The sequence below is a fragment of the Hyperolius riggenbachi genome, chromosome 12, assembly GCF_040937935.1.
Source record: "Hyperolius riggenbachi isolate aHypRig1 chromosome 12, aHypRig1.pri, whole genome shotgun sequence".
Taxonomy (NCBI): Eukaryota; Metazoa; Chordata; class Amphibia; order Anura; family Hyperoliidae; genus Hyperolius; species Hyperolius riggenbachi.
The window spans coordinates 116,497,989-116,511,297 of NC_090657.1; the positions used below are offsets into that span (position 1 = coordinate 116,497,989).

General features: G+C 44.5%; 1 protein-coding gene across 1 annotated transcript in view; it reads left to right on the forward strand.

Moving 5' to 3' along the window:
• The window catches only part of MRPS7 (mitochondrial ribosomal protein S7), a 144,933-nt gene that overhangs the window by 110,360 nt on the left and 21,264 nt on the right, over positions 1-13,309 (forward strand). The window contains exon 3 of the mRNA XM_068261939.1: positions 1,584-1,647. Within this exon, the coding sequence (XP_068118040.1) occupies positions 1,584-1,647 (64 nt within the window). The remainder of the gene's footprint in view (positions 1-1,583; positions 1,648-13,309) is intronic.

The window sequence follows — 13,309 nt, forward strand, 5'->3', positions numbered from 1 at the left end:
TTAATACAAGCTACCGTAATTAAAACCCATGTATTGTATTTGCCCATTTGTCCCGGTTATTACACCGTTTAAATTATGTCCCTATCACAATTTATGGCGCCATTATTTTATTTGGAAATAAAGGTGCATTTTTTCAATTTGCATCCATCACTATTTACAAGCTTATAATTTAAAAAATTATAGTAATATAGTCTCTTGACATGCATATTAAAAAAGTTCAGACCCTTAGGTAACCATTTATGTTGTTGTTGTTTTTTAATTGTAATTTTTTAAAAAATATTTCAATTAAAACATTTATTTGGGTAATTTTTGGTGTGGGAGGTAAACAGTTCATTTTAAATGTAATATTATGTGTTTGTTTAATAAAAAATGCATGTGGGTGTAGTTTTACTATTTGGCCACAAGATGGCCACAGTCAAAAAGTCCTGGAAGCAATATTTCTCGCTTCCAGGAAGCATTAGAAGGACAGGAAACTTTTTTTTTTTTGTGCAGAAAGACTGCGGCCTCTGATAAGAGGCCATCGGTTTTTCTACTGGGGACTTAGATCGATGAATGGGAACTATGTTCCCATTCATCGTTCCCATTCATCGATCTTGGGGCTATCGGAAGGCGGCAGGAGTGAATGTGCAGTGGCAGCAGCACAGTCTATCTGGACGGATATATCCGTCCAGATAGACTTAAGTGGTTAAACAATACCTGTTGCCTGACTAGTCTACTGAAACTCTGACTCTTAATACTTTTAGCCATATACCCTAAACAAGCATGCATCAGATCAGGTGTTTCTGACAATATTGTATATTGTAACTTATAAGATTAGCAGCATACTTGTTTCTGATGTGTGATTCAGCCACTGCTGCCGCCAGAAAGATTAGCAGGGCAGCTAGGTAACTAATATTGTTTAAAAGGTAATACATATGGAACCCTCCATATCCCTCACACCTCAGGTTCACTTTAAGTTAACATCTTTGTCCCACTTCTTATCAGGACAGAAAGACAATGTGACAATTTTCCATCTAGGATAATGTTGTCCCCAGAAACTTTTTCCAGCTGGATGGCATGAAAAAAACGTGGAGTACCTGGCTAAAAGAGCCTGGGGAGAAAGCTTAGGGACATAGACCACATAAAACTAATTATTGTTGCATTGGAGCATTAATGAAACATATGTTACACTTTCAAAGGTTTTTACTAGTGACCATCACTTTTACCCATCACTATTTATACTGTGATGGCCTGTACACACGATGGGTTAAAGCCGACTGAGGCGTATCAATTCAACCTGTCAACAACCAACAGCTATGTTCTCCCTATTTATCCTGCCTACCTTGAAACATCACAACTGTACTGCTCTGTCAACCCCCTCTGCAGCCCCCCCCCCCCACCTGCATTGTAAAAGAACATGTGACTGTACATACTCGGCCCAGCGATGTTTCCTGAGGGTATTGGTTCACGATCCCCGCCGGGCGACAGCCGTCTCCTGTATCATGTGTCTAGCCTTTTTGACTATGCTCAATCTGAAAGTCCCAAAAAAAAGTTATACTGATTCTTTGCAAATATTTACATCATGTTAATGTTTAATTTTACAGCAAATTTACCAGCATGATGATGAAGAATGGTGACAAGATTCTGTCTCGATCCATCATGAACAAGGTTATTTTTATTTTTTTATTTTGGGGGGGGGGGGCGGGTGTTATACACTTAGGGCTCAGACACACTGTAAGCGCTTTTCTGAGCACTTTGGCCATCAAAGATTTCTGAGAGCTTTTTTAAAAATGCTCCCATTGACTTACAAAAAGCTACACTCCAGTCAGAATTTAAAACTTAAAATGTACCCGAGATGGGGGTAGAAGTTTTTTTTTGTTTTTGTTTTTTTATATTCCAGTCTTGCAAGTCTCTTGGTTTTCTCCTGGACCCCTCCATTGTGCCACTGTGGCCTTCTGAAAGCTGTGCACCTCCTCGATCGTGCTCCTGTTGCCAGGAGCATTCTGCACGTCAAGGAGGTGCCAAAGCTACTGGGAGCTAAAGACGTCACAGCCAAGTAAAATAAAGCTTGTTCCCCACATCTCAGGTTTATTTTAAAGGATAAGTCTACTTCCAAAATAATTATGCTCAATTAATTCAATTAAGCCATGATTTAGAAAGAGACAAAGGCTAAAGAGAACACTACTGATCAGGTTGATATACAAGCATCGCAGATATTTGAGTATGTGCATCCCATTGAAAGTTGTTGTTTTTTTTTTTGTCTTATATGGACTTTTTTTTTACTAAAATGGACATTATTATTATTGATTTATAAACCGCCAACATATTCCATGGCGCTTTACAAATCAAGAAACAAACATGAGGTACAAAATAATACAGACAATGGTATACACCTATCAATGAAATTACAGAGTTGGTACAAAATACAGAATTGGGCATTACAGCGACAAAATTGATATGAATAAATGTGTAACTAATTCCAAGACACAAATGGTCAGATCCCCCTGCCCTTGCAAGCTTACAATCTAAAGGAATGGGGGGAACAAGAGGTAGGTTACTATACAATAGTCATACTTAGAGGCAGCGTGTTTTAGGTTATCTATTAGGTGTAGAACTCATAAACAGATGTCCACGACATGTCAAAGTAAAACACATAACTGGCTCCATATAATACTAATAACAATAATCTTTATTCAGAGATAGACAGAATAAAAACAATTAAAAAACCACTCAGGTGGAGGCTGCAAAGTGCAGACCCAATTGACTCAAATGAGTACATAAAATATGCCACATGGTCAGGAAAACAATGCCTAACATTATATAATACAAACCCTTATATAAGCACAAACCACAGCATGTTGGAAAGCAAAATACAATGAATGTGCATCCAGCTAGGCATATAGCATACATGTCCACATAGCTGCAGCTTACAGATAGATGCTTACCCTGGGAGCGGTGGTATCTGCACAGTGAGGCCCGGCTGAATGTCTATCTAACGCGTGTCGGACAACAGTCCTTCATTGGAGTTAGGTGTAGAACTTGGCCAGAGGTCAAAGAAGAGCTGGCCTAAGGTGCCACTCAAGGTAGACCTTGACAGAACAGGTGAGTTTTGAGGGCGCGTTTTAAAGATCTTAAAGGCTTGAAGTAGATAGTAGAGCTGATACCTTCAATTTCAAAATGCTCTTTTATTGAATCAAATGGGCATATCAGCCATCACCGCAACGTTTCAAAGCGTTCAGCTCCTTTCTCAAGCTTAGGCTGTAAGTAGGGATGCTCTTACGAGTAAAAACGAGTGTCTAAACACTCAAATTCGTGATTTAAATGAGCATTTATTAGCTCAGGCGTGCGGCGGGGACATAAGGGGTTATTTACCCATAATTCTGCGTCCTCCCTCCAAATAGCTTGCATGCGTCCTATTGGACGCGTTGCAAGCCTCACTGGGGGCACTTCCTCCTTCAAGCCGGAAGGAGGAAGTGCGAGGTGATGAGGCTTGCAACGCGTCCAATAGGACGCATGCAAGCTGTTTGGAGCGCAGGGAGGACGCGGAATTATGTCTAAATAACCCCTTATGTCTCCGCCGCACACCTGAGCTAATTAATGCTCATTTAAATCGTGAATTTGAGTGTTTACTCGTGAGAGCATCCCTAGCTGTAAGTCATAATACACATTTAATGGTACACAGTCCCTTTATATACAACACGGTGGGGTGGCGACCAATCATAAGTTTTGGTGCAATACACCTATCACAAAGGTACATGCCTAGCCAGACCTGATGGACAACTATATGGTCTGCCACCCTATTGGTCCAAACAAGTGGCCCATCCACCCCGCAGATTGTATCATCCTCCATCGCCGCCTGCGGCCGACTGCGTCACCACACACCGCCTCCCTGTCGATCTGCATCGCGGACCTGATGGGGAACCTACAGGGGTCATGTGTGCCGGCATGATGTCACTATCGGTATCCGTCCACAGCTTGCTGTCGACCAGTGACGGGAGCGCCGACTAGCCAGTGCTCCACGTCATTTCAAGATGTAAACAAAGCGGCTGTTGCAGCGGCGAATGAGAGAATCCCAGCAGTGCATTATTAACAAGTCATCAGATTAAAAAACACATTCTGTTTATAGCTATAAAGTATAAAGAGGGAGGGGATAGAGGAATAGAAAGAACATAGTGGCTATCCTTAACCTCATACTCTACATATACTATATACAGTGGCCCATATGCAATTAAATTTTTCACCTGAGTTTTCTCCTAGGTGATATTTTTAAACTCATCAATAAAATGCATTTTAAGCCCCCAGAAGGCAAGAATATGCTCAAAATAATTTTAACAGTCCTTTTTCACCAATGTTTTGGTACTTTTTTAGTTGAAAAGTACTTGAAAGTTATTTAAAATCAAAGATGAAAAATTATCTCCTGGGAGAAAACTCAGGCGAAAAAGAGAATTGCATATGGCCCAGTATCTGATATATCAATCAGATCATGTCAAGTCTATCCATAGTGCCACACTGTGGCCAAACGTCTATCTGCAATATGCATGAGGAAATAATTAACTAAAATATAGCTCAATATAACAGGGATGTGATCCAAAGGGACAAATACATGGGGCAAACCCAAAGGGACAGAAACCAGACTACATAAAGGGAACCAAATCTAGCTCCCAATTAATGCCCCTTGGTTCCATGGTATCTAGTTTTTTTAATCCAATAGACCTCCCTCCAAAGTAGTTTCTTGAGCCGATCACCTCCCCTCTTAGGTGGTAGTACCTATTCAATTATCATAAATCTTAATTGGCTGACATTATGTCTAGCTTCTACAAAATGATAGGGACCGCCTAATCTATTAGGTTCTCACGTATGGCATGCTATGTATAAGGAGCCCAGTGCTACACCACACACAAACAGGAGTCTAAATAGAGTCCAATAATAAGTTGAAGCTGCCCCTTCTGGTCACACCTTATTATACACAAAAAACAGAAGGTAAGCGCTACACAACTGAGTCCATGTGAGATAAATTTTGCAAAAAGAGGCATCAACCGCAAAAGTCCACATCCAATGATAGCAATAACTTCTTATCTTCCTCTATCCTTCACCAACACCCGGTGTGCAGACACTCACCAGACAATAAGGCCTTAACTAGGTCTATCAGCGCTTTGGGACACTTCGGGCCGTCCCCCACCACACGAACTGCTGTGTGTCACCACCGGAGCTGTATCTCCTTTTACTGCCCTTCTCAATAGATGCCGACCTCCATGCACTTGTCACCTCAAAGCAAATGCCTCACATAGTGTAAAACCAGCGATATTTATTTGTATATAAAAAAGAATGCACTTACAAATTTTCTTCTTTAAAAATGGCACAGAGTTATTTCTGATACGGGCTCTCCCCCGTTTTGTTGGGCCTCGGCTGGCACTTGTAGTCCCTCTGCTGTGTCCGATACAGCGTGCACTCCGCTATCCCCACTGCTCAGGACGCCGCTCTGCCCTCGTGGTAGCTGTTACTTCCGCGTCAGTAACCCCGCCTTACATGTTTCGTCATAGTGACTCATCAGAGGCTAGGGGACTGCGCGGAAGATCAACCTTTTATGTGAAACGCCCACCTCCCCCTTAACACCAAGCTGCTCCCGAGTGCTCCCCTCCTCCCCCCGTTGCGAAAGCCAATCATAAGGCTTCCAGTTACGGCCCCTCCTACTCCTACGTAACACGCCGGCTAACCACATGAGAGCCGGCGCCGCTGCGTTCCATCAATGCGCTTCACCACACTACTCTATATACTACGAGTGGGAGCGGCGCCGCTGCGTTCCATCAATGCGCTCCACCACTCCACTATATGTGCTACTAGTGGGAGCACTGATCAATCCTTATGCGCTCCATCTAATGTGTCCTATACAAGACACTACGGGTGGCATAAAAGGTTAAAAACCCATTTAACAGGGAAATTTGTCTGAACTTTGTGAACCCCGACTAATTATTTTTAAACAACCTTGCCCAACAGAACAGAGAAAACTCCGCTTACACCTAAAAACATACTTATAAAAAACTATAAAAATATATGAAATAAATATAAAATAATATACAGAAATTCCCCATGATGACCAGTATAATCACAATATGAGAGTTCTACTCCCCCAAAAAACACATGATATCTACATCAATATTCAACCCCCCAGGTGTTAAAGTACCCAGATTATAAATCCATTTAGTTTCCTCCTGAGAGATAGACCTTAGCCTATCACATCCCCTCCAATTTGGGACCAATTTATATATACCACAAAAAGATAATAAACTTACATCACATGAATGCACTTCTCCAAAGTGAGCAGATAAGCTATGATTCTGAAAACCTTTCTTAACATTGCGTGTGTTCCCCCATCCGCTCCAGAGCCGGCCTTTGGGGGTGGCAAGTGGGGCAATCGCCCCAGGCCCCGCGCCTGAGGAGGCCCCGCACCCTCTGCAGTGCTGGGGAGAGCGGGCATAGTTGTTAAAACTCACGTGTCTTCACCGATGCTCCCAGCTACCATCTATTTCCTCTCCCAGCATCTGTGTTTTGGTAACAGCGCCCCCTATGATGACGTGACCGCATGTCACCACAGGGGGGCACTGTTACCAATACACAAATGCCGGGAGAGGAAATAGATGGTAGCTGTGAGCATCGGTGAAGACACGTGAGTTTTAACTGTGCCCGCTCTCCCCAGCACTGCAGCCACCTTGCTATCTAACCTGTACTGCAGGGCACCTACCTATATAATCTATACTGCATGGCACCTACCTATATAATCTATACTGCATGGCACCTACCTATATAATCTATACTGCGGGGCACCTACCTATATAATCTATACTGCGGGGCACCTACCTATCTAACGTATACTGCAGGCTGACACCTATCTAATCTATACTGCAGGCACCTATCTAACCTATACTGCATGCAGGCTGGCACCTATCTAACCTATACTGCAGGCTGGCACCTATCTAATCTATACTGCAGGCACCTATCTAACCTATACTGCAGGCACCTATCTAACCTATACTGCAGGCTGGCACCTATCTAACCTATACTGCAGGCACCTATCTAACCTATACTGCAGGCTGGCACCTATCTAATCTATACTGCAGGCTGGCACCTATCTAACCTATACTGCAGGCTGGCACCTATCTAACCTATACTGCAGGCTGGCACCTATCTAATCTATACTGCAGGCTGGCACCTATCTAATCTATACTGCAGGCACCTATCTAATCTATACTGCAGGCTGGCACCTATCTAACCTATACTGCAGGCTGGCACCTTTCTAATCTATACTGCAGGCACCTATCTAATCTATACTGCAGGCTGGCACCTATCTAACCTATACTGCAGGCTGGCACCTATCTAATCTATACTGCAGGCACCTATCTAACCTATACTTCAGGCTGGCACCTATCTAACCTATACTGCAGGCTGGCACCTATCTAATCTATACTGCAGGCTGGCACCTATCTAATCTATACTGCAGGCTGGCACCTATCTAACCTATACTGCAGGCTGGCACCTATCTAACATGTACTGCAGGCACCTATCTAACCTATACTGCAGGCTGGCACCTATCTAATCTATACTGCATGCACCTATCTAACCTGTACTGCAGGCTGGCACCTATCTAATCTATACTGCAGGCTGGCACCTATCTAATCTATACTGCAGGCACCTATCTAACCTATGCTGCAGGCTGGCACCTATCTAATCTATACTGCAGGCACCTATCTAACCTATACTGCAGGCTGGCACCTATCTATCTAATCTATACTGCAGGGCACCTATCTAATCTGTACTGCAGGGCACCACCCTACCTAATCTATACTGCAGGCACCTATCTAATATATACTGCGGGGTACCTACCTAACTAATCTATACTGCAGGCACCTTCCTATCTAATCTGTACTGCAGGGCACCTACCTACCTATCTAATCTGTACTGCAGGGCACCTACCTGTCTAATCTATACTGCAGGTACCTATCTAATCTATACTGCAGGCACCTATCTAATCTATACTACAGGCACCTATCTAATCTGTACTGCAGGGCACCACCCTATCTAATCTGTACTGCAGGCACCTATCTAATATATACTGTGGGGTACCTACCTAACTGATCTATACTGCAGGCACCTATCTAATCTATACTGCAGGGTACCTACCTACCTATCTAATCTGTACTGCAGGGCACCTACCTGTCTAATCTATACTGCAGGCACCTATCTAATCTATACTGCAGGACACCTACCTATCTAATCTATACTGCAGGGCACCTACTATTCTAATCTATACTGCGGGGCACCTACCTATCTAACCTATACAGAGTGTGTGCTTCCACAACGTGTGTATCCACAGCATATGTCTCTAGGCCCCCCATATGACACTCGCCCCAGGCCCCGCATACTCTAAGGCCACCTCTGATCCGCTCCCTGAGGGTGCGTGTGGTACGACCCACATATTGCCACCCACAGGGGCACCAGGCCAGGTACACCACGTAACGATCATTGCAAGTTATAAATTGTTTGATCTTAAAGGATTTACCATTGGCAAAAGAAACGATACTATCCACTTTTTTGAGGCTACCTTCCCTACATGCCTTGCAAGATCTGCACGGGACAAACCCCGGTCTTTGCCATTCTTTGGGAATCAGATTAGACCTAGGAGGATCCACACAACTTGGTGCTATCATATTTCTCAAATTCCTAGCCCTTCTATATATAAATTTAGGTTTTTCCGGAACAATACCCCTCAAAATAGGATCCGTTTTCAGCACCCCCTAGTGTTTTTAAATTATGCCTTGCAGACATTTATATTGGTGACTAAAGCTAGTAATAAACGAACACTCATATTTATTAAGACCATCCCCATTTTTTTGCCCATTAATCAGTTCTGATCTATTTCTATCCTTCACCTCCCCAATTTCCCTCTCCAAATCACGAACCCCATACCCTTTCTCTTCAAATCTTTGTTTCAACACCAATGATTGGACCTCATAATCCTCAACCTCTGTACAGTTCCTGCGGAGACGCAGAAACTGTCCTTTCGGTATATTTCTCTTCCACTGTGGGTGATGACAACTTGTCATAGGAATATACCCATTTCTATCAGTGGGTTTAAAGTAATTGATAGTATGCAAAGAGTGACCCCTAATGATAATTTCCAAATCTAAAAATTGGATTTTATGACTATTAAATTGGGCTGTGAGCGTGATGCCCCTGTCATTATTATTAAGTGACCCCAAGAATACCCCCAAATTATCCTGACCCCCCCTTCCACACAAAAAACAAATCATCTATGAATCTATACCAGATTCTAATATTACTATTGTTAACTATACCCTCCTCCCCCATCCCCATAAATAAATTTGCTAAACCTGTAAGGCGGGGTTACTGACGCAGAAGTAACAGCTACCACGAGGGCAGAGTGGCGTCCTGAGCAGTGGGGATAGCGGAGTGCACGCCGTATCGGACACAGCAGAGTAGGGTTGCAACGGTATGAAAATCCACGGTATGATAACCGTCAAAAAAAATACCACGGTATGACGGTATACGGTATTACGCAATTATTCTCATTACAATTACCCCTATGAAATGAGAACAGGTCAAAGTTGAACAAAGTCTTTGTTAAACCCTTAATCTCTTGTCATGCTTGAAATATTTACTCTTCTAAATGTCAAAAAAACCAACAATACCAAAAGTAAATCTCAATCCAAAATTGCCAATAGAGCAATTTGATATTTTGTTGGCTGTCATTCTCCCCGTGTACCCCACAAGTGAACCCATTTTAGAAAGAAGACACCCCGAGGTATTCCGTTAGGTGTATGGTGAGTTCATAGAAGATTTTATTTTTTGTCACAAGTTAGTGGAAAATGACACTTTGTGGAAAAAAAAAAGCAATAAAAATCAATTTCTGCTAACTTTCGACAAAAAATAAAATCTTCAATGAACTCATCATACACCTAACGGAATACCTTGGGGAGTCTTCTTTCTAAAATGGAGTCACTTGTAGGGTTCCTATATGGCCCTGACATTTTAGGGGCCCAAAACCGTGAGGAGTAGTCTAGAAACCAAATGCCTCAAAATGACTGTTCAGGGGTATAAGCATCTGCAAATTTTGATGACAGGTGGTCTATGAGGGGCCGAATTTTGTGGAACCAGTGATAAGCAGGGTGGCCTCTTAGATGACAGGTTGTATTGGCACTGAAGTGCAGGAAGCGCAGGAGGTTCTCAAATCGTGACCTGGACATGGCAGCAGAGAACATGGGCGTGTGATGTATTGGGTGCGTAGACCAATAAGAACGCAATACATTCTTTTTGACTAGACCCATGTTAAGGAGAAGGCCCCAGAAATTGTTACGTTCGGAATCTTGGAGTGGCTTCCACCGAAAAGGCTGGGCATAGTAGCTTCTTGGATTGGCGGTTGGGTATTGTGTGGCATAACGGTTGGTCTCGCCACAATTAAGTCGTACAAGCAGTGATCAGAAAAAAAAATTCTGTCACTGCGGTGGGGCGGGTGAGGGTTTGGCCGGGTGATCAGAAGCTGGCAGGGGGGCAGATTAGTTCCTGATCTGATGGATATCATAAGGGGTGCTAGGGGGTGACAGGAGGTGATTGATGGATGTCTCAGTGGGTGATTAGAGGGGAGAATAGATGCAATCAATGCACTGGGGAGGTGATCGAAAGGGGGATCTGAGGGTTTGGCTGAGTGATCAGGAGCCCACACGGGGAAAATTAGGGCCTGATTTGATGGGTAGGTGTGCTAGGGGGTGAAAGGAGGTGATTGATGGGTGTCTCAGGGTGTGAATAGGGGGGGAATAGATGCAAGCAATGCACTGGGGAGGTGATCGGGGGTATCTGAGGGCGATCTGAGGGTGGTGGCCGGTCATTGGGTGCCCGCAAGGGGCAGGTGAGGGTCTGATCTGATGGGTATGATGGGTAGCAGTGACAGGTGGTGACAGGGGGTGATTGATGGGTGATTAGGGGGGAGAACAGAAGTAAATAATGCACTGGGGAGGTGATCAGAGGGGTCTGGGGGGCTATCTCAGGGTGTGGGCGGGTGATTGGGTGCCCGCAAGGGGCAGATTAGGGTCTGATCTGATGGGTAGCAGTGACAGGGGGTGATTGATGGGTGATTAGTGGGTGTTTAGAGCACTTGGGAGGTGATCTGATGGGTAGCAGTGACAGGGGGTGAGTGACAGGTGATTATAGGGGAGGATAGATGTATACAGTACACCGGGGGGGGGGTCTGGGGAGGATCTGAGGGTGTGGGGGGGGGGTGATCAGGAGCCCCCAGGGGGCAGTTAAGGGACTAATCTAAAAAATAGCGTTGACAGATAGTGACAGGGAGTGATTGATGGGTGATTAGGGGGGTGATTGGGTGCAAACTGGGGTCTGAGGGGGTAGGCAGGGAGGGTCTTAGGGGTGCTGTGGGCGATCAGAGGGCAGGGGGGGGGCGATCAGTGTGTTTAGGTGTAGACTAGGGTGGCTGCAGCCTGCCCTGGTGGTCCCTCGATCACTGGGACCACCAGGGCAGGAGGCAGCCTGTATAATATGCTTTGTATACATTACAAAGCGTATTATACGCTTCTATAGCGGCGATCCAGGGGTTAACAACCCGCCGGCGCTTCCGAACGGCCGGTGGGTTGACGTTGCGCGTGGGCGGAGCCTATTGCCAGCGGATGCATGCGCATTACTGCACCCGATCCCTGGCCCGGAAGAGTCCCATGACCTGACGCCAATTGGCGTTACATGGTCTTGGGGCTGCCACTTTGCCGCCGCCAATCTACAGTGGGCGGTCGGCAAGTGGTTAAAAAAGCTCTTGCAGTGTAAATCAGCCCTAAGTTTGCTTTATTCAGATCTGTCACATAGATACACAATGTTTCGGAGTGACTGTCACTGCTGCTCCTTTATCAAGTTAATGACAGACTGGTATCAGCGTTGCGTATTTATGTGACAGATCTGAATAAAGCAAACTTAGAGCTATAAATACATGGATGCCGGCTGCTTCTACCTATTAAAGATTTTACACTTCCAAATGAAGAACTAAAAGAGCCATCCTCATCCTCATTTTAATACAGTAGTGCAAAAAAAATGCTTAGTTACAAAAATGTAAACTGTGTTAAAGAGTCGAAGCTGGGGTACAAAATCAAATACTACTACTACTACTTCTTCATAGTACTTACCCCGAAGAGAGGGAAGCCTATTGAGGCTTCCCCTCACTACTCCATTACCCCCTGGTATGAGTGCAGCACAGCCCTCTGAAGATTAGCGGCAAGGCATTGTCGCTTATGACATCAGGGTCGTGAAGCTCCTCTTTCAGGACAATGGACACGCAATAGCCGACCAAGCCCGCCCACGCATGTGGAGTAAGCCAAAGCCATGGGCTGCATCCTACTGCACATGGGTGGGCTCGCTGGGTATTGCACATCCGTCCAGTCCATGATCCAGAAAGGGGGGCCGCGCTCTGCAACAGGGGATTTCAGAGAAGTGAGGGAAGACTTAAGGATCCTGGGGCTTCCCTCTCTTGAGGGTAAGTGTCTGATTTTGAACCCGAGCTTCAGATCAGGTTTACTTTAAATATGTAAGAAATAGAAAAATATGCACAAATTTCCAAAAAAAAAAAGTCAAAAAGGGTCTTCTCTTGCCCAACAGTATTGCACTAATGTAGAAACTTTTTCATGAAAAATCACAAATATATCTTATGTAGACAAAGGCGGACACTAAGTCAGAGTGAAATACAGAACAAATAAAACCTCAAAAATATAACGCAACTTTTTCCCTGACAACTCTACATGACGCGTTACATATTTTTCGTCAAGAAAACCAGCATGTCAACCTTGGATGGTTTTAAACATGAGCGCTGACATGTTACAACGTTGCCACTAGCACTAAGGCTGCGTTCACACTTGCGTTTGTTGACAAACGGACCGATTTTAAAGAGATAACACAGTATATAAATTCCAGGGGTCTGGGAGGTCAGCAGAAGCGCTGGGGTCATTGTTGGAGAGAGCTTGACGTGTTCAGATCATCCTTGTCTACAGAGACTGCAGTTTGGACCATGGATCCAGTGATTTTTTACTCCTTTTACCTGAGTATACTGTCCTTTTTGGTGTTCACCTACTACTATGTGGGGAGAAGGCGTGCTCCTCGCAGGAGATGGTGGGTGCATCCTCTACTAGCCAGGAGGCAGAGGAAGGGAGAGTTCCAGACCCTCTACCGGGACCTGAGACGACACCCAGAGAAGTTTTACCGCTATACCCGGATGTCCATACCCCTGTAAGTATCCATGCCTAAACACACCATCCCTAAACACCTCACA